The 26,758-nt window shown below is 60.7% G+C and overlaps 1 protein-coding gene and 1 long non-coding RNA gene across 3 annotated transcripts in view; one reads left to right on the forward strand and one right to left on the reverse strand.

Moving 5' to 3' along the window:
- The first annotated feature begins 1,559 nt into the window (after window positions 1–1,559).
- On the forward strand, window positions 1,560–24,826 carry LOC118706125. Its single transcript, XR_004983906.2, has 3 exons — window positions 1,560–3,466; window positions 23,065–23,070; window positions 24,815–24,826. It is a non-coding gene; the product is annotated as an uncharacterized LOC118706125 (long non-coding RNA).
- PACSIN1 (protein kinase C and casein kinase substrate in neurons 1) overlaps window positions 4,288–26,758 on the reverse strand; it is a 31,590-nt gene continuing 9,119 nt past the window's right edge. Inside the window, exons 1-10 of one of the 2 annotated variants that reach the window (XM_036415317.2) lie at window positions 20,574–20,765; window positions 9,584–9,709; window positions 8,543–8,699; window positions 7,167–7,402; window positions 6,660–6,815; window positions 6,390–6,565; window positions 5,909–6,029; window positions 5,692–5,816; window positions 4,889–5,076; window positions 4,288–4,527 (exon numbers count right to left, since the gene is read on the reverse strand). In XM_036415317.2, the coding sequence (XP_036271210.1) occupies window positions 4,418–4,527; window positions 4,889–5,076; window positions 5,692–5,816; window positions 5,909–6,029; window positions 6,390–6,565; window positions 6,660–6,815; window positions 7,167–7,402; window positions 8,543–8,699; window positions 9,584–9,646 (1,332 nt within the window). In that variant the 5' untranslated portion in view covers window positions 9,647–9,709; window positions 20,574–20,765 and the 3' untranslated portion in view covers window positions 4,288–4,417. Of the gene's footprint in view, window positions 4,528–4,888; window positions 5,077–5,691; window positions 5,817–5,908; window positions 6,030–6,389; window positions 6,566–6,659; window positions 6,816–7,166; window positions 7,403–8,542; window positions 8,700–9,583; window positions 9,710–20,573; window positions 20,766–26,758 lie in introns of those variants that run through there. The other variant, XM_045572755.1, reaches the window with a different exon arrangement.

The following is a 26,758-nucleotide window of genomic DNA, read 5'->3' on the forward strand; positions in this document are numbered from 1 at the left end:
AGCTGGTAGTGGCACTGGGACCCCTGCCCTGCTCAGAGGAGACCCAGCAGGGGGTGGAGGCTGGAGCAGGGGCTGAGGCCGGCCTGGGCCTGGCAGAACCGAGCTCAGAGCTCCAGGCATGCCCACTCCCCTGAGAAGCCCCTCAGGAGGAGCCCTAAGGGGGGGGGGGCACACAGACATGGTGTCAGGGTCAGGCAGGCACAGGGACGTGTGGCACCCGCAGGGAGCCTGGGACTGGACCACCAGGAACCACTGGCCACAGCCATCACTTTTACTTTTCATTTATTTATTTTTGCTATGGCCGCTGGGAATGTGGAGATGAGGACATTTCAAGGGGCAGGTTTTCATCTATAGCAGCTTGGTCTGCAGGTGTCAGAGCCGATCTCTACCCAGAATGACTAAGTGCAGAGAGCGAGAACACACAATCTGGCCTCCGGGCCTCTTGCCATCAGCGGAATGGCCCTGATCATAGAGTGCTGTGGTCAGGATGCTTTTGGCCACAAATAATAGAATTTCTCTCTCTCAGAGGCTGAAAAAAATATATAATAAATATAATCGATACTAATCTATACTAATAAAAGGATAAGATGCTAATTAGATGACCATCCAGACATCCTTCCTGACAAAGCTAGGCTTGGACGAAGCCGCCCGCCCACTGTGCCAGCACCTGCAGCTGCGGACTGGGAGAGGGCAAAGCCACCCACCCACTGGGTCCTGGGTGCCTGCAGCTGGCCAGAGGAGGGAATCCTGGGTCCTGAGTGCAGGGCCGAGGCAGAGGTGGTTAGGGGCAATCAAGTCTGCAGGGGAGCGGTTAGGGGTGATCAGGCAGGCAGGCAGGCAGGCAAGCAGTTAGGAGCCAGTGGTCCCAGATTGTGAGAGGCATGTCCAACTGACAGATTAGGCATCCCCCAAGGGGCCCCAGATTAGAGCAGGTGCAGGCTGGGCTGAGGGAACTCCCACCCCACCCCCACCCCTGCATGAATTTTGTGCACTGGGCCTCTAGTATAATAATAAAACAACTAACTAGAGGCCCATTGCATGACATTGGTGCACTGCAGGGTGGGTCCTTCAGCCTGGCCTATGCCCTTTCGCAATCCAGGAGCCCTTGAGGGAGTCAGACTGATGACTTAGGCCCATTCCCCAGGGGAAGAGGGCCTAAGCTGGCAGTCAAACATCCTCAGCACTGCCATGGAGGCGGGAGAGGCTCCCACCACCACTGCTGTCTGGTCCGCTGTCAGCCCGGCTTCTGGCTGAGCGGAGCTCCCCCTGTGGGAGCACACTGACCACCAGGGGGCACCTCCTGTGTTGTCCGCCCCCTGATGGTCAGTGCACATCATAGAGACCGGTTGTTCTGCTGTTCGGTCGATTTGCATATTACCCTTTTATTATATGGATATAAATAACTGATTTTATTTTTAAAAATGTTTATTGTTGAAAGTATTACATATATCCCTTTTCCCCATTGACCCCTTTTAGCCTGCCCCTAACCCCGCCTCAGGCCTTCACCAACCTACTGTCTGCGTCCATGGGTTATGCATCTATGCACAAAAGCTCTTTGGTTGATCTCTTCCCACCTCTCACCCTCCCCTGCCTTCCCTCTGAGATTCCACAATCTGCTGGTAATCACTTTTAGAATTTTGCTTTAAAACTTGAAATTGTTACTCTGACCGGGTAGTTCAGGCGTTTGGTGTCGTCCATACACCAAAAGTTTTGGGTTTGATTCCCCTCAGGGCACACATCTAGGTTTCAGGTTGGGGAATGTACAGGAAGCAACCAATCTCTAACGGCTACTCAGGAGCCTCACACATAACTGTTCCCGCACAGACAGGACCCGGGCCCTGGAAGGTGAAGGGCCCAGCCCTCAGTCCTCAGCCCATTGGTGGGCAGCCGGGCACCCCCCTCCCCCTGACATCCAACCACAGGCCTCGAAAGACACAGGCAGGACTCCAGATCACAACACCCAGCCAGGTTGACACAGTTCTGGTTTTATCCACAGTCATACAATCACAACTTATATATATATACAGATATATTTGTATTTATATACCTTTAAATTACACAGTCATGTACAAAACAGGTGCATTGCTGAGACCACAGCACTCCTCGGAGTGTCACAAGTGTCGGACTAATGAAGTCAGGAGCCGGGTGGCAGACTGGCGGGCAGCCGCGGCCTCCTGCAGAGCCAGGCTGAGACGTGGGCGACTTGGGATGAAACACATTACTGGCTGAGCCCAGGGCGGGCGCTGCAGCTACAGGAGCTGGTGGGCACAGTGAGGGGCTGGTGCCCACGCGGAGTTGGGGGCCCCGATACCAGCACTAATGGGGGGGCGCGGGGGTCAGGCCCGGGGGCTCAGGGGTCTCTTCCACGTGAGATGCTCCACTCCGGGCCTGAGGAACCTGGGACCGACCGCTCGGAAGGAATGGGGCTTTGAGTCCCTGCCGGGGAGTGGGCAGCTGGAGTGCTGAGGGGACAGCAGGGCAGCGCCCCTCCCCAGGTGCGGGGAAGCTGCTGGCACAGAGAGGGGGAGCCCAGGCCCCGAGGTGCAAAGGTGGCAGCTTCCTGACTTCCAGGGGTAGGTGGTGAAGGCAGAGGCCCCCACCAGCTCCTGCCTGGAGCCGCGGAGGGGCTGTGTTCTGGGGCTGGGAGGGCTGAGGGGTCTGAGACACACCTCAGGACGGAACAGAGGCTCAGAGAGCAGTGACAAGAAAGGGGGTGCTGTGGGGGGCTAGTTTGCCTGTCCCTAGGGGTGCTATTGTCCCCACCGCCTCCCTGGCCCCGAGGGAGGCCTGCCCCAGCTCAGGCCTCTGTGCTCACACGGACAGGGGCAGCTGAGGCTGGATCTGACCGGACAGGGGCTGTGGGGAGAAGCGAGCGAGGAGCGAAAGGCTGAGGGGTGACAGCGGGGCTGGGGTCTCACTGTCTTCAGCCAGAGGCCCAGGGACGGTGCTGTGGGAGTGGGGGGTCTGCAGTCTGAGGCCCAGAGGGCTCCCCGGTTCCGCAGGCAGTCTCCGGCCTCGCCCCGGCTCTGGGAGACGCCCTAGCCAGGCCCTCCTCTGGGCCTTCCCTGCCCTGGCCTGCTCCCCCAGCAGTGACCTGCTCCCCCAGCACCACTCCTTCACAGCCACAGCCACAGGCCTGCTCCTCACCCCCAACTCCTGGGCTGAGACCCCGGCTCGGAGAGATGGCGGGGGGGGGGGGGGGGGCGGGCTGTGAGTGTGGGGACAGGACAAGGAGGAGGACTGGGTGACTGCCCCGCTGCTAGGCCAGGCTTCTCCCTCCCGCCACCCCCTGCCTCTTCTGTTGCCTGCAGCCTTTCCCGGAGGCTCCCAGGCTGGAAGCTCCCAGGGGCTGCGGTGTCGCCCCCTGCAGGCCAGAGAAGGGGAGTGGACTGGGGGGCCCCAAGGCTCGGTCTGAAGGCTGGCTGAACCCCGTGAGGCTCTGGTTTTAGATGAGTGTGCAGGGAGGGTGAGCGAGATGCCCCTCCCGGGAAACGGGAGGAAGCTGCTACTGTTGTGGCTCTGCCCTGGGCTTTGCACCTCACAGCTCCCTCCCCCCCCCCCCCCTGCTGCCTGAGGACTTGGGATGGGGTTTGTGTCTCTGCAAATGCTGAAGAGGGTGCTCTGCGGGATGGACAGCTGGGAAGGAAGGCCCAGTAGAGTCCTGGTCCCTCAGCTGAGCCTGGTGCTGGAAGGACCAAGGGCCTGCTCCCCTTCATTCCTGCACCCCATGACACTGTCACCACCTCCAGCTCTGCCCTCTTCACACGGACACCGGGACACCTCTGTGGGCGAGGGGTGACCAGCCTCCGCCGGTGCCACCAGTCCTGGAGTGAGACCGGGCGGGGCACTCCCCAGGGCACAGCGGAAGACTAAACACTGGGCAGCCCCTTGTCTGGGGCTGGAGCGGAGCCTCCGAGAGAGAGAGAGAGAGAGAGAGAGAGAGAGAGAGAGAGAGAGAGAGAGAAAGAGAGAGAGAGAGAGAGCGCGCGCAGACTTGGGTGGTGGGGAAGGAGGCAGGTGGGGCTGGAGGGGGAGGTCGGAACCCTCCCAGGAAGCAGCGGGACAGGGTCTAGCAGCCTGGGGTGGGGCAGGGACGCCTGACAGGAGGGTCCAGGAGGCATCTCTGAGCTCAGGAGCCTCTGGTGGGACCGGAAGCATGGACATTGTGATGTCTCTGCTGGGCCAAGCCCGGAGACCCCCATCTGCCCAGGGGCCGCCCCCCAGTCCCACCAGCCTGGTCTCCTGGCAGTCCTGCAGATGCTCCGTCTCTTCATATTTTTTGTTTTGTTCTGTTTTGACTTTTAAAAAAATAAAAGCTTGATCGTAAAATATGTCTGGAACTCTATGGCAAGGGGAGGTGACAAGAGTGGGAAGGAAGGGGGGGGGGAGTGAGGGCTGTGTTGGGGGAGCAGGGCAGCTAGATGGCCTCCACGTAGTTGGCGGGATAGAGGCCAAACTGCCCGCTGTCCAGCCGCCCGCGGCACCAGCCCTGCTCGTCCTCCTCGCCCAGCTTGGTGAGCTCATCGCCTGGGAAGGGGACACGGAGGAGCTCCTTGGCAGGGGCTCGGGGAGGCCGTCCCTCCGTCCCACGCTGCTAGGGAGCCCCCCATACTTTGATGCTGGCTGACCCCAAACCCTCCCTCAGTATGGCCCCAAAGCCTGGCCCCTCCAGCTTCACTTCCCAGCTCAGTAGTCAGAGACCCCAATCCAGGTCCAGCCTAACCCCCAACTCTGGGCCGGGTCATCCAGGGACCACTCTCAGGCCCGGGGCTGAGGTCGCACTCCAGGCCCCGCCCGCCCAGCGCAAGGCCACGCCCACACAGCATTCGCCACCAATCCCCGCGCGCCCTGCCCGCCGGCCCCGCCCCGCCGGCCCCGCCCCTCGTACCGGCCTTGAAGCTGAGCTCGTCCTGCTCCTGGCCGTCGTAGTCGTAGAGGGCCCGCACGCGCACGCCCTTGGCGTCGTCCTCGAAGGGGTTGGCGCCCCCATTGGCCTCACTGCCCCCAAACGCGTTCCCGCTCTCATCGTCCGACCACTCGGTGACGTAGGGCTGGCCCCGGTCATAGCTGCTGACGCTGAGAAGCAGAGGGAGGACCCGGCCTGAATTGCCCCTCCTGTCCCCAGCTCTGCCCCTCTGCCCAGCCAGAGCGCTGCGCCACAGCTCATCAAGGCTGGAGCTGGGGTGGCTTTGCAGGAGGGGTCCTGACCCAGTGACCCTCACTGGCCGCTCTTTAAACATAGGGGAGACAAGACTAGCGGCATTGTTACTGAGCCTTAGAGTGAGGGGTGCCGAAGGGACCCCAGAGACATCTGGCTCCTCGTGAGAGGGCAGTACAAGCTATTGGTCAAGAGCGATGGTTCTGGAGCCAGACTTTGGGCCCCATATCCTGGCTCTGAGGCTAGGAACCCGCTGTGTGACCTCCCGCAACCACTTAGCTCCTCTGGGTATCAGTTCCTCCGTCTGTAAAATGGGAATATTTACACACTCCTCAGAATGCCGCAGGCTTCAGTGAGTTAACGTATGAAATGCTTGGGACAGTCCCGGACACGCAGCAGGTGCTCACAAAGGATGAGCTATCGCTGTTTTTGAAAGGAGAACGAGGTTGCCGTGACTTCGGCCATTTCTTGTGTCTTGCGGTAAAACTCAGAGAGATTCCTGGCCTGTAGGAAGCTCCACGGGAGACACTCACCTGCCTCGGTCGCCGGCCTGGGACGCGGACTCCAGCACCCCCGTGGCGTTGGTCAGCGCCGCCCCCTCGGCCTTCTTGGGCTTCTCCTTCTTGGCGGCGGCGTGAGGGAGGTCTGGGTTCCACTCCTGGTGGGCGCCAGGGGGCAGTCAGGCTGGGCCATCGCCCCGAGGCCCCTCCGGCCTCTGCAGACTCCTTCCGCGGCCCCACACGCCCTTACCTCAAACTGGGGCCAGTTCATGGGCATGCCGGGGCCGCTGGTGCTGCGGAACCACCGCAGGTCCTCCTGCGCGTCCGCCGCCCGGATGACCTGCTCCAGCTCCCGGTACACGTGGACGTAGCTGTGCACAGGAGCGGGCGGAGGGGAGCAGGATGCACATGGCCTCTCATCCTCGGTGAGGGCAGGCGCCCGCTCAGGGGTCAGGCAGGCTTCCCCGGGGCCCTCTCCGTGTGGGCATGCCCGGTGGACACCCTTCGCCGCCCCCACCTCAGCCACTCACCCGTCCGCCCACGCCTGTTTCCTGAGCACCCGGAGTGCACCGGCTTGCACCAGGCGGCCGCTGTGTGTGCAGCCTCTTCTCTCTCAGCCCCCGCAGCCCAGCCCTGCCCTTCCTGTCCCCGTAACGCGGGCCCGGGATGCCTCGCCCCCCGGCTCCGCCCTCCAGGCTGTGCCTGAGCCACGGAGCCGCCCAGCCAGCTACCTGCTGCTCTCGGCCAGGTTGAGGTGGCGTTTGATGTCCAGCAGCACCTCCTTGAGGAACACCAGCCGCTTCTCCTCAAACTGCTGGCACTGCTCGAACACCTGCTCCATGCCCTCCATGTACTGCGGGGTGGTCTTGCCCACCTCATCCAGCACCTTCTCGTACTTCTCCTGCGTCTGGAGGCACCGGGACACGGGGAGGGTGAGGCCCAGGCCCGCGGCGGCCAGCCCTGCCCACCCCACCGGCCCTCTGCGCCCGGCCCGGCAGCACCTTCTGCACGTCCTGCTTGCACTTGTCCACTTTGTCCTGCAGCTTCTTCTGCTGCTCGGGCGTGACCGACTGCTCCGACTTGCTGTTCATCTCCCGGGTCACGGCCAGCTTCTCCTCCTTGCAGGCCAGGTGGTAGGCCTTCTTGGCTGCCTCCAGCTGTGGGGAAGCAGAACGGGCGGCAGGCCTCCTACTGGTGAGCAGGAGCAAGCGCGGGCACTCGCCAGCCCTCCCACCTGCCCACGCTGCCAGGGGCCGTGTGCACAGTCTTCAGAGGCAGGAGGGGTGCAGGCCCTGGCTCCCGGTATGGGGAGCAGTGCCCCCCTGTGGAGGTCTCCCTGCAGGGCACAGCCTGCTGCCTCGGACACACGCCTGGAGAGCACCGTGGTGCCTGCCGTGTAGGCCTGCGCCCCCTGGCACAGTCCCATCTGCGGACACCTCCCCCGATCAGACTGGCGCTCTGAGCTCAGCTGCCCACCCCCGCCCCCTCTGCAGCACTGCCCCGGGCACCTCCTTCATCTTCTTGGCCCAGGGCTTCTGGGCCTTGCGGAAGCCGTCCTCAGCCTCCTTGGTCTCCTTGAAGCCGCCCATGATCTGCTTGTGGTAGGCGTCCTTCTGCCAGTTCTTGACCTTCTCCAGGTCCTCGTTGAGCAGGCTGTTCTTCACCTCCTGGTGCAGCTCGCTCACCTTATCCGCCTCCGTCATGATGGCCCCCCAGGCCCGCTCCAGGCTGCCGTACTGCGGGCCTGAGGAGACGGCCGTGGGGTCCGAGGCCTTCATGGCCCCCCGCCTAGAGGCCCCCTCGCACCCCCCCTCCCTCTCCCTACAGTTTTCCTCATCCTCCAGGGCCAGGGTACAGCCACTTCCTCCAGAAAGGCTTGTCTGATTGCTACACACTGAATTGCCCTCACTGAATTCTTCACACCTGCCTCTCCGTCTATACCCTATCTCCCCTGTCAGCTTGTGAGCCCCAGGCTGGGGGGGGGGGGGGGGGAGCCTCAACCCTGTGTGCTCTCACAAGCCCAGCACAGCACCAGGCACACAGTAGGTGCACCAGGCACACAGTAGGTGCTCCAGGAATGTTGGCTAAATGCAAAACTGAAGAACCAACTGTGACAGGTCCCAGGAGGCTCCTGGGACTGGACATCCCACGGCCTGTTTCTCTGTGCACTGGCATCGCTGCTGTGCCAGGCGCTGTCCTGGGCAGCACAGGCCCAGCCCTGGCCTCATGGGATTGGGTCTAGTGGAAGAGAAAACCTTACTCATATATGTAAGCTTCCACTGGAAGCTGTTCTAGATTAAAGGAACCGAGTGACATGACATCTAAACGCAGTATCTGATGCTGAATTGGACCCTGGACCCGCAAACAATTGCCATAATAAAATATGCATATGGGCCAGATTAGATGTCCTGAATGTGATAGCAGGACTGTGGCGACATACGTGAATGTTCTTATTCTTAGGAGATACATGGAGAATTTAGGGTGAAGGGAATGTAGTTCTATTGAAACATTCCAATTGAAATGTTTAAAAAATATGCATATAAATAGGGGTAAAACCAGTGTGGTTAAAATGTCAACTGGTGAGTCTGGGTGAAGGGAATGTAGTTCTATTCTTGTAACTTTTCTCTGAGTTAAAATTATTTTAAAATAAAAAGTTTGGGGATTTGTTTGTTTTATATCCAAACAAGTGAAGTTGAAGGGCAGGGAGCCCTGGGGGGTCAGGGAGGGGAGGAGGGCAGGTGTGGGGGCAGTTCCCGCTAAGGCCCTGCTGCTGGAGGCTGCAGGTGCATCCGGGTGGCCGGGTGCTCCCCGGATCCAGACAGTGGGGTTAGGGTCTGGGCAGTGCCCAGGGGATGGGCACGGGGCGGGGGGAGGGGGGCAGCACCTTTCTCGATGAGCTGGCGCCAGCGCTTGGCCCAGTCGGTGAGCTGCTGCGCGTAGGCCTTCTCGATCTTGGCGCGCTCCTGCACGCAGCTCATCAGGTCGTTGCACAGGCGGTGCCCGTCATCGATGCGCTTCACTGTCCGCTTGTAGTTCCCCACCTGGCGGCGAGCGGCGCGCATGACACCCAGGGTTCCCCGCCTCCCCGCCTCCCCCCCCGCCCCCCCGCCCGCCCTGGCCGCCGCGTCCTGCAGGGGGCGCCCGCCATCACCATCCCAGGGCGCCTTGGGACCCCTGGCTTGTCCAGGACGTGGCACCCCTCCTCACACCCCTGTCTATACACTCCCTGCTCTCACTTAAAACACAGTTTTGTCGCTGCCACAAAATGCAAGAGGTTTTTTATAATTTGGACTTGGGCCAGATGAATTATTCATTTCATTCTTATGAGCTAAATCTATTTATATAGAGTCAGAAGCACTGAGTTGAGCTGCAACTTCTTGACATAATATTATGTTGTGTAGACATCTCATTAAACACTTATTAATTTAGGTTTGGCGGTTTTCACTTTGGGTTCCATAAGCCAGTAAAAAAAAACACTTTCTGGGTGGCAAATATTTTGGGAGGCTCTGAAACACGGGCCTGTCTCCACTTCTGTGCTGCTGTGGGGCTCCCCAAACTCACTCCATTTCCCTGGGACCAGTGCTCCTTCCGCCTCTGCTCACCCCACGGGGGGATTGGGGGGGGGGGGACAGGGAGCAGCTGGGAAGGCGGTGTGCCCATGGGAAGTGCAGGCCCCTGAGCCGGCGCCCAGAGCAGAGGACAGGGGGCCTGTTCCGCACCATGAAATACCAGGGGAGTCCCCAGGGGGCTGTGGGCAGGGTGCTCTGGCCTCGGGGGGTGGTCATCGTAGCCTGCTGGACACGGAGGGCTCTGCAGAGCCCGAGGGGCTGGGGGCAAGGCCTGAGGCGTGAGGTGGTTAGAGCTGGGCCTCCACAGCCAGGCTACGCTGTCTGGTCCCCAGGGCCCGGGAGTGTCAAAGCCTCACCTCCCAGAAGCTGTCGGTGGAATCCTCCGGAGCCAGGGAGGCCTCGTCGTAGGAGCCGGACATGGTGTGGCCGTGGCAGGATGGACAGGCGGGGAGCGGCGGTCAGCAGGCTGGGCTGCTCATGCGCTGGGGGGAGAGATCCTGGAGATGAGGGGCGTGTCAACAGGCCCCACTCCAGGCCCTGCCCCAACTTGCCGTGGGGATGGGGGCTCCCCAGGCAAAGCCTTGCATTGGGATGGGACTTCCTGCCCAGGCTCACCAGCCGTCCCCAGGGTGGCCCCAGAGTCTCCTCCCCGCAGTACCCCTCCTGCCCACTCCCATCTCTCCATCTCCTTCCCCTCTCCCCCAAACCCATCCTCCAGCTCCAGTGTGGCACCTCTCTCAAAGCCTGCCCAGCCACCAGACATGGCACCTGCCGCTGCTTTGTGTTCCTGGACTCGGAGCTGAAAGTTAGCGCCACGTAATCGCGTCTTTGCTTTAAATAAACCTGTGGTTTGTTTCGTAGACACAGAGGTCTTCAAGGCCAGCAATCAGACTTACCTCTGTGCAGCCCCCTACACTCCCTCCCTCTCTTCCCCTGAAGCTGACACCCTGTAGGACCATTAGAGTTCAATGAACTGCAGCTGGCATCTCAATTTGCCCCCCTGGGCACTGTCCACCGACCCAGGCAGGTCCTTGCACCAGGCCCAAAACACCCACCTAAGCTCCCCACCAACGTAGGGCCCTGGTCCAACCCCAAAGTCCCCCCAAACTTCTACCTGGAGCCTGGACCAAGTCCCCTGGGAACAGGCTGCAGGCCCCTCCCACCTCCCGCCCAAGCCAAGCTCCTCCTCGGCTCCCTGAGCCCGAGGCCCCCCGCTGCCCTGTGCCCAGCCCCAAAGGCTGCAATGAGCTGCTCCACGTCCCTGTGAGTCCCACACAGGCAGCCAGGCCCACAGGCCAGACCGCTGCGCTCTGTGCGAGCGTCAGGCGGCTGTGTGCGGCCTGGAACTGTCGGCCGGCATCACAGCTGTCCAATCTAGGCCGCGTGCTGCCCCAGGGCGCTGCCCTGAGCCACCCCACACAGCGCTCCCTGCCACCCAGGCAAGAATGGTTCCGGTGAATGGCTCAGTCATCAGGAGCCTAGACCCAGAGCCTGGTCTCCAAAGGGACAGTGAGGCCCAGCCAGGCCTGATCCCACTACCAGCTGACAGCCTGGGCCCAGGGTCACCTCCCTGGTCCGCACTGTCACCTCAGGGACCCATGAGGACCCCTGGGGAGTGCTGCCTCTGCGAGGTTTCGCCCACCTGGGGTCCGCGGACAGCGGCACTCGCACATGAGGATCCTGGACGGGGGAGGCCCTGCCCTCTGGCCTGTCTCCCCACCTGTCCGGGGCTAGTGCTCCGGGCCCAGTCATACCCAGGGCTGCCTCCTTGCATCTCTCAGGCATTGATTTCGCTCCCCTTAGCACAATCTCACTTCCTCCCAAACTTACACCCAGTGGGGGCGGGTGGAGAGAGGGCAGCTAGAGTTCATCAAGGGACAAGAAACAAGTCTGAGGATTTTCCTTTTCATGTGGCACTTTTCACCTGCAGAGCGGTAGGTCTTCACGAGGAAAGTGCTGCATTGGACACGGAGAAGCACAAGGCAGGGACCCGTGATGAAGGACGTTCAGCCAGGTTCGGTAAGGATCCCTGGGACAGAGCCACCTAGAGCCCTCAAAGTTACATAGAACTTAGGGACCCCCCCCCCAAGTGTGCAGCTCATGGGGGGACTCCCTCCTGAAGTGAAGGTCGAGGGCACCCCTGGTAGAGGAGGAGCGACTGATAAAACCTCGGTTCCTTTCTCACCGTCACAGAGGCACACGGCCCTCAGCCAGCGCCCTGGTCCTAGGAATTCCCCTTCCAGCCAGCGGGGCGAACTGCTGCCGCCCCATCAAATTTACCGCAGGTCTGCCTGGGAAAGCCAGAGGCCGGCCACAACCCGGACGCGCCAGGCCTGGGTCAGTGAGCGGAGGCGCAGGCCGGCCGAACGCACCCTCCCAGGCCACGTGACTGAAGCCCAGGAGCGGGCGCAGAGCAGCGAGGCTGCAGGCTCCTGGCTCCGCGGGGGGTGGACATGCACACACGGAGTATTTTTGGAAGCTGGAAGAATGGGTGGCTGGCGGATGGGGTGGGAGGTTTTTCCACTGGGCTCTTTTATGCCTTTTAAATTTTGCCTTGTGTGCATAAACTGCCTGTTTCTTAAAACCCTCCAGCCTGTGCTGGAGGAGAGCAGAGGGAGTGGGCGCAGGACCGGGGGCACTTGAAGCTTGGAGGCGGGGCTGGGCAGCCAGGGCCTGGCATGTCAGGCTGGGAGGATCCCACGTCGGGCTAGGAGGAGACCACCCTCCACCTGGTCCAGACCCAGGACGGGGGCTGCTGGGTCCCTCCCAGCCGAGAGCATGTGTAATAGAAGCAGCTCTAGCCTTGGGGCCCTGCCCTGCCGCCAAACTGCTGTGTGACCTTGAGCAACGCACATGGCCTTGCTGGGTCCTGCCAGGAGATGAGGATAACCTGGCCCGACTAAGGATTAGGCGAGATGGTGAGGGCCCAGCACACACCAGCCCTGGCTGGACCGGCTCAGGGGGGCTCAGGAATACCAGTCAGGGCCGGGGAGGGACGCGGGAGGGGTGTGTGAGCCTGCAGCACCATATTGCCAGACACCCCACCCTATCTTCCCCTGCCTCTCACTCCCCGAGGCAGGTGCCATCACTGCATCTCTGAGCCAGGAACCGAGTGGCTGGTGTCGGACACGCCCTGCAGGCAAGTCAACGCACGCTTTGCTTTCCTCGACCCACTGAATGGGCTCGATGCCCATCTGACTTTTTGTGGCCTTAAAAGCCTTGTGCCATCCTATCTAATAAAGAGGGAATGTGCTAATTGACCCTCACACCATTGCAAAGATGGCAGCGCCCATAGACAATAAGAAGGGAATATGCTAATTGACTGTCACACCCTCAAAGATGGTGGCGCCCACAGCCACAAGATGGCAGTGCCCAGTCCCCAGTCCCCTCAGCCCTGCCAGGGCAGCAGGCACACAGCAAGGCGGGTATGGTTCCTTCGTTCACCTGCCTCTGGAGTCCCCCAGTCCCCTCAGCCCCCCAGACCCCCAGGGCTGGCCTGAGATGCAGGGAAGCTTCGGATGGCGGCTGCCAAGCTGCCCAGCTGCCCAGGCCACTTGAGGCTCAGGTACCCAGGGCCCGCTGAAGCTTGTGCTGCCTGCAGTGACAGCAGCAGAGGGGTGATGGGGTGTTGCCTTCCACCCCTGAGGGCTCCCGGACTGTGAGAGGGGGCAGGCTGGGCCGAGGGCACCCTCTCCCTCCAGTGCATGAATTTTCATGCACTGGGCCTCTAGTTAGTATTAGTAGCTGACATTATGGAGCACATATCTGTACCAAGGACAGTTCACGGGTCTTAACCCATCGAGTCCTCACACCACCCCACACTGCAGACCTGGCTCAGGGCCGAGGCGGGACTGAAAGACCAAAACTGCTCTCACAACTGACTTGTCACCGCTGCCGTCAGCGTGGGCGATGGTCCCACTTCAGCCGGCTGGTACGTTCTCACCCTCAGCGTGCAGCCCGGGGGGCGCGGGCTCCCCCGGCTCTGCCACCTGCCAGCGAGAGCTCGGCCGAGTCCCTGGGGGTCTCAGTTTTCTAACACAGATGATGGAAGACAATGCTTGAGTCTATTTTGAAGATCAAATGATAAAAGGATAGCAAGCTCCTCGGAAGAACAGAGAACTCTGTGGAATGTGAGGTTTTCCTGCTGGCCTGACCCTTCCTCTAGATCAGTGGTTCTCCACCTTCCTGATGCCGCGGCCCTTTAACACAGCTCCTCGTGTGGTGGTGACCCCCAACCATAAAACTATTTTCGTTCCTACTTCCTAACTGTAATGTTGCTCCTGTTAATGAATCGTAACGTAAACATCTGTGTTTTCCGATGGTCTCAGGCTCTACAGCAGCGGTTCTCAGCCTGTGGGTCAGAACCGCTAGCAGGGTCACCTAAAACCATCCTAGGTCATTTGTTACGCACAACCACAGGCACTATGGTGGCCACAGCCCCTTTCTCCTCCCACCGCACTCCCTGCAGCCTCTTCACTGGCCCTCCCGCCTCTGACACTGTCTCTCCCCAGCCGCCCACGCAGCAGCCTGAGGGAAACTGGAAAAGCCTGTGAGATCCCACCACTGCCCCACTCAGAACCCTCCGGAGACTACCTCCCCTCACCCCCCGTTTCCTCTGAATGAAAGTTCAGATCACAACCTGCTGTCCCACCCCTCACCCCTCTGCCCTCACCTCATCCACGCTCACTCTCCTCCAGCTCCGCTAACTTCCTTGCTGTTCTAACCCCAGGGCCTTTGCACCTGCTAGAACACTCACCCACCGGGTTTCCAGGTCCACTCAAATGTCTTGACCCCTCCCCCCGACTTAAACTGTCAACTGTTTCCACCCAGCACCCCACCCACCCGCTCTCCCTTCCCTCGCTGTGTTCTTGGATAGGCTGTCAGCTCAGAGGACTCACACATTTAGTGTCTTCCTCTCCCCTAGAATATCAGCTCTGTGAGGCTGACGCTTCAGCTGCCTGGCTCTCTGCTGTACCTTTGGAGTCCGGGGCAGCGCCCGGCACGGAGGACATGCACGGTCATTTCTGTTCAGTGAATGAGTGAGTGCCAACAACCCTGTGGAACATTCATTCACTAAATAGCAGAAGCACTGAATTCTGTGCCCCAGGCCCAGTCACCTGCACACACTGGGCATTTACTAGATGTTGGTGATGAGGGTTACAACCAAAAGCCAGAATCTCGTAAAGAGAACCCTCGATTCCCCCTGTCCCAGCCATGCCCCCTGCTGTCCTGGCATCCCCTTCCCCACCTCCTAGTCGCCCCCTGGATCCAGCTCCAGGGCGTCTTTCTCCCTGACCCCCCAGGATGACCTGCCCCCCGAGGGGGCCCCTCCGCAGGGATCCCGCAGCTCACACAGGGGGTGCTTACCAATAGCCTTGGCCGTCACCTTACTCCCTCTTCATCCCCCTTTACACAGACTGTGATAACCGTTTTTGAGTACCTACTATGCTCCAGCCTCTTCGTACACTTTATTTCTAACCCTCCGCAGCCCATTAAGATCCGTACAGGCTCCCCCACCTTTCCCGAGACCCCGGGGGTTAAAGAACGTGTCCAAGGCCACGCAGGGGGAGAGGGAGGCGGCAGTCAGGTCAGACCCGGGGAGTCCTTCCCTGCCCCTCCGCCTGGTGCTCAGCCGGAGCAGCACCATGGGGGTCACGGTCCTCTGGCCTAAGGGGCCACTCAGCTCCCCCGGGCAACGCCATGGAAGCCAGCGCTGGGTCTCAGGGCGCCTCGGGCTCCATGCTCCTCCGCTCCGCACCTCACCCAGAGATGGACGGGCCCACCATGCCTGACTGGGGGACTCTCTCCAGCTCTGCTGCGGCTTCAGAGGCAGCGAGGACCCAGGTTCGCTGCCAGGTGCTGTCCTCCCGCCCCTCCCGCCACCCCTGCTCACCCGCTCCGGCTCCTTTGCTCACACCGCCCTCCAGCCTGGGGAGCACGCTGTCCTCCCTCCCACCATCCACCTCTCCCCCAAATAACTCTCCTTCCCTTCAAGAGCCAGCTCAGTCCCTGAATACCCCAGCCCTCACCTACCTCACCCCTACCCCCTGCTGCAGCTCCGAGCCCCACCCTGCCACAAACCGGATCTCACCGGTTCAGGCAGCACCTGCTCTCCTGACAAGCCAGGAACTCCCACCAGGTGGTCACTCCGACAGAACAGTTAAGAGCACCCTGGAGCCGGGCAGAATGACCGGCTTCAAACCCCAGTCTGGCCCTAAAGGGCTGTGCGACTTCAGCAATTTCTTCTCTGTGTCTGTTTCACCTGGAAATGGAGATGATACCACTCCAAGGGGTGGTGTGAGAAGGAAATGAGTACCTGCTACTCAGGAAGCACCATTTAACCATCATCATCATCATCATCATCATCATCATCGGTATCATCACTCTCCATCATCATCATAATCTTCATCATTATAGGTATTATCATCATCATCATCATCGGTATTACCACCACTACCATTATCATTATTATTATAGTTATAATTTCCCATCATCATCATCATAGTTATAATCATCCATCATCATCATCATCACCAGTATCAATCATCACCCATCATCATTATTATTATATATAGTTATCATCACCTATCATCATAGATATTATCATCCATCATCATCATCATTATCATCATCAATATAGCTATCATCACCCACCATCACCACTATCAGCAGCAGCATCACCATCATCCTATAGGTATCATCACTGATCATCCCCATCATCCCCATCATCACCATCACCATCACATCATCATCGGTATCGTCACCCATGCTTCTCGCAGCTGCAGAGCTTTCAAACAGAAGACTCCCATCTTTGTGGATGACCTCACACTCCATCTCCTCTTTGTGCCTAATATCCCACAGACCTTTGCTAGGGACTGAACTGTGTCCCCCAAATCCATATGTGATGCCTTACCCCCCCCCCCCAATGTGACTGTGTTTGGACTTTTAGGAGGCAACTGAGGGCAAGTAAGGGTGAGGTCCTGATCCAGTAGGATTGGCAAGGTCATGTCTGGACACAGAGAGGTCGGCCTCTGCCAGCCAGGAAGAGAGGCCTCCCCAGGAGCCCCACAGCCACCGCGACCTCGGACGTCCAGCCACCAGAACCGCGAGCAATAAACCGCTCGATCCACGTTCTGCAGCCTGAGCTGACCCAGGCCTCCGTCCACGCCTGCTGGCCTCGCCTGGGACCCCGGGTCTCCAGGTCCCCTATGAAGAAGGCCTGGTTTCCCCAGCCTTCCCGTTGGGTCTAAACATCAGGCCCTGGACCCGAACCTCTATCTGCGCTGGGAAAGGTCCCAGGGAAGTCCCCAAGGGCCCTCCCTTCAGAGATGATGAAGCTCGGGTGGGGTGGGGAAAGGATGGAAACACAAATGGGGGACAGAGGGAGGCAGAGCGGGGTCTCACCCAGAGAGGTCCCGACAGAGGGCCCAGGTGGCTCACCCCACCCGGGAAGGGTTTAACGGCTCTCCACCTCAGCTCCTGGCTGGCCTCGCCCCTGCTCCCTGCCCACTCCCTGGCCTCTGATCCTTGGCCCTTTGCCATCTCTACCCTCTCCTTCCTCCTCCAGCCCCCAAGGCAGCCGCACACTCCCGTTCCCAGGACAGTGGAGGCCACATCTCTGGCCGCAGAGAGCCTGAGTGTGCTCCAGCGCAGGAGAGAGCCCAGAAGTGACAGTCTCCTCATGCGGTGGGGACAGCACTTAGGGGACAATGAGTCGGGGAAGGGTCCCAGCCTCCAGTGAGGGTGCAGAGCTGGTATCTCAGCCCCACCCTCCCTCCCGACCCCCAGAGGAACCCGGGCACTGGGCCGAGGCCCACGGCGGGCCCGGGCCCACAAGCACCCAGGTCCACTCAGGGTCTCAGAGGCCACCTCCCAAAGGGGCCGTCCTCGTCAGACCCCTGCCCCGGGCTCCGACCCCACGGATGGGGAGCAGGAGTGGGAGCTGTGGGAAGGCAGGCCCGTCCTCTCCGCCCCGGGTGCAGCTCTCCCAGGACCCATCATCCACACTTGGCCTTGTGCGGGGCCTCCTGGCCTGGGCCCTGTGCTCTGTGGCCTCCTGGGGGGCACAGCCAGGTCTGCACGAACCTTCCCGGCCCTGGCTGCATTCCACAGGAAGGCCCCCCGTCCTTGGCTGCACGAGGATGGCAGCAAGTGGCTCACTGCCCTGCCCCTCCTGCCAGCTGAGCTGCCCTGGCCGAGGCCGGAGCAGAAAAAGGCAAGAAGCAGGGACCAGCCAGGCAGGACATCCCGCCCAACTCCGAGTCCTGGGGCGACTGCCCAGCCGGAGGGGCTTTGCCCCCCCCCTGGGAGGGCCACGTCATAGGCCCCATCACAGCCGGACAGAGGCTCCTGGCTTCCAGCTGCGCCGCCATCCTCCCAGTGCTGCTCTGGGCACAGCCCTGAGCGAGACCCAAACCCCCACCCCCTGCCGCGTGGGCCTGCCACCAGAGGGGCTGGACAGACAGGGGCCAGACGAATAGGCCAATGGTCACGTGTGTTAGAGGTGACAGGGCTGTGGAGAAGAACGGCAGGGACGGGGACAGGGAGGGGCAGGGGGCGGGAACGAGGCTATTTTACACAGGAGATGAGAGGGAGCCAGGCAGCCACCTGGGGGAGAGCATCAGGCAGAGGGAACAGCCAGCGCAAAGGCCCTGAGCGAAGCATGGCTGCCTGGCTGAGAGCAAGGGGCCCCTGCGGCTGGAGCAGAGTGAGTGAGGAGAGGGGTGGGGGGGAGGCCGGGGAGGCCGGGGGGGAGGCTGGGGAAGGATCCTGTCACAGGAGGCCTTGTGGGTCAGCATAAGAGCCTTAATGCCCTCCCCCCGGGCCTGGGAGGAACTGGTCCCGCTTTGGCCTGCGTGGAGCCTTGGCCTGTGCGGGGAGGTGATCCTGGCTGAGGGGCAGGGGTTGGTGTGTGCAACCTTGGGGGCGCTCAGGTTCCAGGGAGGCAAAGGCCTGGCCCTCTCCCGCCTGCCCTCGGCCGGGTCAGGCTTGAATTTTAAGGACCCCTGCCTGCAGGGAGAACAGACTGCGGGGCAGCAGCACAGGGCACCCCCTAACCTGCATCCTCCAGGTGAGGGAAGGTGGTGCCGCTGGCAGCAGTGAGAAGAGGCTGGCACCCGGAAAGGCTGTGACAATCGGGCCAACAGGCTCTGCCGGTGGTCTGTCTGCGAGGAGTCAGGCGGCTCTGGGTCTGGGCCTGAGCAGCAGGGGAGATGGCGGGCGGAGGAACAGGGGGGATGGAGCGGCTCTGAATCCTGAGTTGCCCCGAAGAGCAAGTGGACGTGTCTCCCTCCTCTCCCAGAGCTCCTGCCGGGGCCACGTGCGGAGGAGCCTGACTGGTTCCAGGCCCAGCGCCCAGCTCCCAGCTCCCAGCGCCCAGCTCCCGGCTCCCGGCTCCCAGCACCCAGCTCCCAGCTCCCAGCTCCCAGCGCCCAGCTCCCAGCTCCCAGCTCCCAGTGCCCAGCTCCCAGCTCCCAGCTCCCAGCTCCCAGTGCCCAGCTCCCAGCTCCCAGCTCCCAGCGCCCAGCTCCCAGCTCCCAGCTCCCAGTGCCCAGCTCCCAGCTCCCAGCTCCCAGCGCCCAGCTCCCAGCCCCCAGCCCCCAGCTCCCAGCCCCCAGCTCCGGGCCGAGCTCCAGGCCGCTGTGGCCGGGCCTCCCCTCAGCTCCTGTGACCGGGGAAGCTGCTGGGGGTGGGCCGGGCTCCCACCTGGCTGCCAGGATGTGGGGAGGCTGGGTAAGGTGCCTTGGGGGCCGTTCTGATGAGCTCACTGCCCCAGAGTCTGGGGGCAGCAGAGTGTAGGAGAGAGATGGAGCAAGCAAAGACCCTGGGACCCGTGGGACAGAAAAAAACAAAACCTGGAGAGAGGGGCTGTGGCCCAGAGAAGGCGGCCGGAGTGGGAGGCAGGGCCGGCCTGGGGGTCTGGGAAGGGAGACCTCCTCCAGCTCCTGCCAAAGGGCCTGTCCCCCGGCTCACAGCCCCCGGCTCGGCTGGAATGGAGGCTCCGGCTGCAGGTGCCGCAGGGCAGATGCCGGTGCTGCCAGGCCCTGGTGGGGAGGGGAGCCCGCGTGAGAAATGGGGAGCAGGCATGGGGGCCTGGCTGTATGGCTGCCAGCTCCCAGCCATGGCCTCCCCGCTGCTGCCGCCTGAGACCTCCTCTCACGCCCAGGCCCTGAGCCCCACGCTGGAGGCACTGTATAGTCAGCAGGTGCAACTAACGTTGGCAGAAATGAGGGTGACACGTCAGCTTGTGGGGGAGCATTCCCCTGCCTGTCAGCGGCCCGGGACCCGCCTCAGCCCGGCACCAGGTCCTCTGACCCACAGGCTGTGCCAGAGCTCGGATGGACCCCCACACGCTCAGCAGGTGGGTGGGGGGCCCTCAGTGGGTGCTGGGCTCTCAGCAGGCGGGTGCCGGGCCCTCAGCGGGTGCCGGGTAGAGAGGGCAGGGGGGAGAGGGCCAGGCCTTTGCCCCCTGGAACCTGAGCGCCCCAAGGTTGCACACACCAACCCCTGCCCCTCAGGCCAGAATCACCTCCCCGCACAGGCCAGGGCCCCCCAGCTCCACGCAGGGCAAAGCGGGACCAGGTGCACCCCCACGCCCCTCTGTGCTGGAGTCCCGGCAGCTCCTCCCGGGCCCCAGGCTCCAGGCCCAGCCCGGTGAGAGCCAAGCCGCCTGCGGCTCCACCCCAGGCCAGGGCCCCCCGCAGCGCTGCAGCGGGAGGGATGGAAGTTGGGGAGGGAGGGCCACAGGCACCCAACATGGAGACCCTGGGTTTTCTGGGGGTGGAACAGGGGTCCTTTGGGAAACCAGGAGGCCTGGTTCTGCAGGGAGGGGAGGAGAGAAGGAGCTGAGTTTGGGGGAAAAGGGAGCGATGCCTCCTCCCTGACTGAGCCACAGGGAGGCTGGGTGTGGGGGGGGAGTGGGGGGAGTGGGAGGGCTGGAGCTGCTGGTTCCAAATGACCAAGGCCTAGCAGTGCGGGGGGGGGGGGGGGGGGGCAGAGACAACCTCACTTCTCCCTACCGCCCCCCCCCCCCCCCCAGCCTTAGCTCCCGAGGACTGGCAATGTGAGCTCCCGGGAGCGCCAGCCCCTTCAGCTGTTTCCCCAGGGAGGGCATTTCTAGTACTGACCTGGGGTGGGGTGGGGTGGGGTGGGGGTGGAGGGTAGAAGTGCAGAAGAGGAAAGGCACCAGGGGAGGACCCAGTCTGAGGAGTGCCCCCAGGACGGACGCCGGCTCCCCCCCACCCACCCACCCACCCACCCCGGGCCCAGGCGCTGCGGGTAGGGAGATGGGGAGCCCGGGCCCCACTCGCCGCGCAGCCTCCGCTAGCCGTCCCCATGGGTGCCTACCTGGGCCCCTCTTGGTACCACGCCAGGGGCAAGTGGGAGCACTCTGCCCCGCTGGGCAGGCCGGGGCCGGAGGGGCGGGCCGTCCTCCTCTCCTCCTGGCGGCCGGCAGGGGGGCGCTGGCCCCGGGCTGGGGCTCTGTCCTCCGGGGTCCCCTCTGCCGCGCGCCGCCCGCTCCGGAGGCAGCGCCAGAGAAGCCCGCTCCCCGCCCCCACCGCTCCCCCTCCTCCCGGCCCGCCTCCTTTCCCAGCCACCCACCTCCTCCCGCCGTTTCTATGCCAACCGGGCAATGCTGCACCGACAGCCTCCCTCGGCGGACGCCAGGGGACGCCCGCCCGCTGCATCCACTCGGAGGGCGCGCTGCCGCCGGGGATGCTGCTGGACGCGCAGGCCCGTGTGGCCCCGGACCGGCTCTGCCGCAGCCTCGTTCCTCTTTCTCCTCCAGACCCGCCTCCGACACCCTGCCGGACCCAGGGAGCTGCCCTGTCCTTAAAGCTCTGTGCGCACCTCCGCCTGCTTTCTCATTCACTCGCGTCAGTCAGTCCTCAGCATCTCATTTAGCTGTTCTAGGTCGGGCTGAGTGTGCGATAGTATGGAGCTGTCTCATTCCATGAAGCTCCATGCCCATTTCCAGATTGGAAACTGAGGCCCACGGCAGGAAAACAGCTGGTCTGAGCACCCCTGGCTCCTGCTGGCAATGACCCTGTGGTTCCCCAGGGTGCTTCTCCCAGGCCATGGCTGACACACACCCTCAGAGCAGACATCTCTGCTCGCACTGCACACGTGTGATCCACGCGCACCAACAGGCATCCATGCACAGGTGCCTCCCAACAACACACTTACACATGCTTGCGCACATGCATTTCCACAAACCCGTGCACCTATCTATGCGTGTACAAACAACACACATCACTGAAATACTAACATCAGCGCACACGCATTCACACGGATACAGAACATACTGCACATAAACCCTTCCTACAGCAAATCACAGCCGCACACTCACACCCTCAATCCTCTCTCATTAGAAGGGACCCCGTGAAAGTGTCCAACCAAGGAGCCACTTCCTGGGAGAGGACCCCGCTCTGCTCTGGGCCCCGGACATGATCTGCCCACCTTGTCTCAGCTCTGCTGCTGGAGGGGCCTGGGGTGGGGTGCACACAGGGCCCTGCTCGCATGCAGCCACCCTCATTCTAAGTCCTCTGCCTGATCCAGACCACATTTTACCTGGAGCCCTTCAGCCCCGGGGGCTCATGGACACCCCGCCCACCTCCCTAAGGCTGTCCGGTTTGGGACTTGGAACTGAGACAGAAGAGTAAAATGGGCCCATCGCCATCCCCTCAGACAGCCTTGCTACCCCCAGGAGAGACAACAGCTTGCAGGGGGTGAGAAGGGGGAGGGGAGACCAAGTGGGGACTGGGGCCCAGGACACAGCCTGCCTGCAGGATGACACCCAGCTCAGCACCACCTCAGAGGACCTCAGGCAGGGGCACAGCAGCCCGGGGCCCAGGGTAACTCTCAGGGACCCGCACAGCCCAGAGAGGGCAGATGCAAGCAAAGAACCAGAAGCCCACCGACAATGAAGCCAGTCCTAGCTGGTGTGGCTCAATGGATAGTGCGTCGGCCTGCGGACTGAAGGGTTCCGGGTTCGATTCCAGTCAAGGGCATATGCTTCGGTTGTGAGCTTGGTCCTCAGTAGAGGGCGTGCAGGAGGCAGACGGTCAATGACTCTCTCTCATCGTTAATGTTTCTATCTCTCTCCCTCTCCTTTCCTCTCTGAAATTAATAAAAATTAAAAAATATTTTTTTAAAAAAAAATTAATCAGGCATGCTATAAATTGCATGAAACATCCTAGCATCAGAGAAGTCCAATGTGAGAGGGAAATCACCTTGGAATGGGTGAAACAGGAAATTTTGTTCACTCAGTGAGTGTTTACCAGGCACCTGCCACGTGCCAGGGGCCATTCTAGGTGCCACACAAAGGAGGGCCACAGCCCCGCCCTGGAAGAGATGAGCCAGTGGACACAGCTCCTGCTCTCCGGCAGCATCTGTGGCATCCCAGCAGCCCACGGGTGAGGTCCCAGCAGCCCCCGGGTGAGGTCCCAGCAGCCCCCGGGTGAGGTCCCAGCAGCCCCCGGGTGAGGTCCCAGCACAGACAGGAAACGGGCTTGTCTGCGAGCTGAGCCATTTGCCCAAATTGACAAAGCCAGGAAGTGTCTGGGATCCGAACCCCGTGCCTGCCACATTCTGCCAGTCCCACATCGGTTCCCCGGGAAAGAACCCACGGGCAGGAATTCCGGGGTCAGGTGCGCTCCTTGTCCCTACATCACAGGCAGTGCGGGGTCATGTGAGCCTGAGATGCCAGTAAAACGGTGGCACGACAGAGGACCGGAATGACAGGTGACTTCCCGCCGGGCCTTCCCTCACCGGAAGGCTGCAGCTGGGGTCCCTGCCTGGCGGTCCTCGGCGGAGGGTCCGGTGGAGGCCAGGCCAGGAGGGGGTGCCTGGCACCTGAGAGCAGAGGCTCCCTGGAAAGCGAGGAGACCTCAGCTGGGGGCGGGGAGGGATTGAGTTCCCGGCGCCTGCCAGCCCCCAGCCCAGGATCATCTTTCTATTATACTAAAGCCCGGCTCCATCCAGGGATACCATCCGGGCCCCTCCCGCCCACCCGCCTTCATCCTGATCCGGCCCCATCTGCTGCCTGCTGAGCCCCCCCGAGTTCTGCCCTCCCACACGCAGGCGCCGTGGCCGAAGCTGACCCTCTGTCACCCCCTCCTGGCCCAGCCCAGGGAGCATCCATCCCCGCCCACCCCACTGTCCGCAGGATCCAGCCCCATCTGCTGTGCGGAGGGGCCTCCAAGCCACCGGTCTGAAGCCCTCTCCTCTCCCAACTGCAGGCCCAGACAGGCCCAGAGATGTCCCCCACCACTCCTCTCCAAACCCAGCCCTTCTGCCAGACCATCACTATGTCCCACTTCACAGCAACGATAAGGCTACGCCTGTGGTCTCACCCAGGCCCCGAGCAGCCGCCCCGTGCCCCCGGAGGAGCCAACACCTCTGTCACTGCCCCTCACCCAGGCCCCGAGCAGCTGCCCCCGTGCCCCCCCCCCCAGGAGCCGACACCTCTGTCACTGCCCCTCACCCAGCCCGAAAAGCAGCCATTGCCCCACCCCCAACCAGGCACAGCTATCCCATGTGCTCCCCGCACAAATGCAATCAAGGCCCATTAGCTGCTGCTTTGCATCTCATTTGCATATGTCCCCATGACTGCCAAAATGCCAGCATCCTCCCCACTCCCCAGCCTACGACAGGCAGGGCTGGCTAGCAATGGAGAAATAAAATGGACAAGGCTTCCCTGAGGATCTCTTTGGGGATAAGCTTGTGGGGAGAGGAGAACCAGAGGGAGAAAACCCAAGGCGACTTCTGGTTTCAGACCCTGAAAGGCGCTCAGAGGAGGTGCAAGAGATGCTCACCAAGCACTAGGTCCTGGCACCATGCGCGGAACACACCTTCCCCCTTGCTTTGCACAGTGAACCATTTTACAGGTGTGGAAACTGAGGCTCAGAGGTTAAGGCCTTGCTACTCAAAGCCCAGGTCCTGCCTGGGAGCTGGAAGACATGCAGCATCCAGGTCCCCCCCAAGCCTCCTGATCCATGTCTGCAGCCACAGCTGAATGTGAGGAGTACCCGCTGGAGGGCCTGCCCATGAGACAGCCGGAAGGTGATGCTGGTGTCCAACTGAGGTGTGTCTGACCAGCTCCTGTGCTGGGGTGTTTGATGCTTTCAACCAATATCCCCTGAGTGCCTACCATGCGCAGCACTGCTCCAGGCAGTGGGTCACAGCAGATAACCATGAGAAAACCTCATGAACATGTCTGCCAAGAGAAAGACATGCAACAAATATACCCTAGAAGTTCATGTAGCCGTCAGCGTTACCAAGAGAAAGAATGTGGGGGAGAAAGAGAGAGGGTGAGTGGGGGCCATTTTAGAATCCTTCTTCGAAGAGATCACATTAGAACAAAGACCTAAATAAAGGGGGAAAGAGGTAGGCGATGGTTTGGGGGAAAGAGTGTTTCTGGCAGAGGGAACAGCAAGGGTCGATGTCCTCAGGTCAGAGTAAGCGAGGCACACTGCAGGTACCCCAAAACCAAATGGATGGGCAGATGGATGGATGGATGGATGGATGGATGGACAGATGCAGGGGGTGGACGAAGGGATGGCAGGGAGAGGAAGCAGACAAGGCAGGGGTGAGAAAGAGGCAGACGGGGGCCAGAGCCTGCAGTTCTTGTGGGTTTTAATCTTAATACAGAGGGTCGCCATTGGTATTTTTGAGCAAGGGGTAAGATCCAATTCATGTTTCCGAAAGATGACCGTGGCTTTTATGTGGCTGTGATTAGAAAGGGCGAAGGCTGGGGCAGGAAGACCATTTCAGAGGCCTCTGCAGTGTGCGTTCCCACAGGAGGAGGGCGTGTGGCCCCTGACTCACCTGCCCACCAACATTTGCAGCAGTCACTGCGAGAATTTGCGACTGCAGCAAGAATTTTTAAAACATGCAATACTTATTTGGTCAAGGGCACTGACCTATTTTCCCTCAGATTGTCAAGTAAAATAACTGACAACAGCCAACACAACAGTAGGCGTCTGTAGGATGCCATGCTAGAGGTAAGCCTCCACTGACCTGTGTCGGGCCACAAACAGGTCCCAGCTTGGAGGGCAGAGCCCTCTTAGCTTAATTAGCTTAACCTTATGGCCTCCCTAGTTCCTTCCTGGAACTAATGGGCTGTGGGAGGTGCAGCAAGTGCTGCCAAACAAGATGAAACTCACAAGAACATTGTAAACATGTTGACCACTCCCCTGTTTTGATCTCACTATAAAATGAAGCCTCATCTGTGTCCTCATCCAGGCACGGGAGATCCAATGAGCCCCAGCTGTATTCTCTCGTCTGTCTTTTCTTTATCCTTCACCGCCCCTCCTCAGGCTCAGCGAACCCTTGGCTGTGCTTGCAGGGCATAGGCATCCAGTGTGAAAAGTATAGCTATTTTTGTCAGATTGGCAAAAAATATTATAAAAATATATGCCGCAGAATTTTAGGAATTAGTTTGTGTGCCGTGAGGTAAACAGAGTTGACAATCACTGCTCTACAGCAATGAAAACACAGTCGCGTGGGAAAACCTCACAGCATCTTGCTGAGCAAGAGAAGCCAAACTTAAAAGAACATAAACAGAGGGCTCTGTGTACAGAGTTCAAGACCAGGCCGACCAGGGCCTCTGGCTCCTGTGTGAGGGGAGCCCTGCCATCATATAGAAAACAAACTTATGGTCCGGCCAGCATGGCTCAGTGGTTGAGCATGACCTATGAACCAGGCGGTCACACTTTGATTCCCGGTCAGGGCACATGCCCGGGTTGTGGGTTCAATCCCCAGTGCAGGAGGCAGCCGATCAGTGATTCTCTCTCCTCATTGATGTTTCTCTCCATTTTCCCTTCCTCTCTGAAATCAATAAAAATAAATACACACACTGCCAAAACCGGTTTGGCTCAGTGGATAGAGCATGGGCCTGGGGACTGAAGGGTCCCAGGTTCGATTCTGGTCAAGGGCATGTACCTTGGTTGTGGGCACATCCCCAGTAGGGGGTGTGCCAGAGGCAGCTGATGGATGTTTCTCATCGATGTTTCTAACTCTCTATCCCTCTCTCTTCCTCTCTAAAAAAAAATCAATAAAATATATATATTTAAAATAAATACACACATACGTAAAAATAAAAAATAAAACACCTATGGAGGCTCTGGAAGGGGAGAGAAGAAGGCAGCCTGACGAGGGACCTCAGGATCCAAGGAGCAATGCTGCAGCAGTGGTCCTCGGGGCTTTCCTGTTGCCCAGCATATCCCAGAGGCAGGTTGCTGACTTCTCCAGCATATCCCAGAGCCTGCTGCTGGAGAAGTCAGCAACCTGCCTCTCCAGCCAAAGGAACAGAAGATATATTCTAGCAAGACAAACCCTTTAAAACAACTAATGCCCTACGCTAGCCAAGCACCATGGAATACCTGTGGCCCTAGCCCCACCCCAACTCCCATGAGCATGGCCTGCCTTGTATCCAGTGCCCCACCCCCACCGCAGGGTGGTAACAGAGAAGAAGGAGTGGGGAGCTGGGCCTTTCACCCCCACCCAGTGGTAACAAGGCACCCTCCCTG

The sequence above is a fragment of the Pipistrellus kuhlii genome, unplaced genomic scaffold (genome assembly GCF_014108245.1).
Source record: "Pipistrellus kuhlii isolate mPipKuh1 unplaced genomic scaffold, mPipKuh1.p scaffold_m20_p_5, whole genome shotgun sequence".
NCBI lineage: Eukaryota > Metazoa > Chordata > Mammalia > Chiroptera > Vespertilionidae > Pipistrellus > Pipistrellus kuhlii.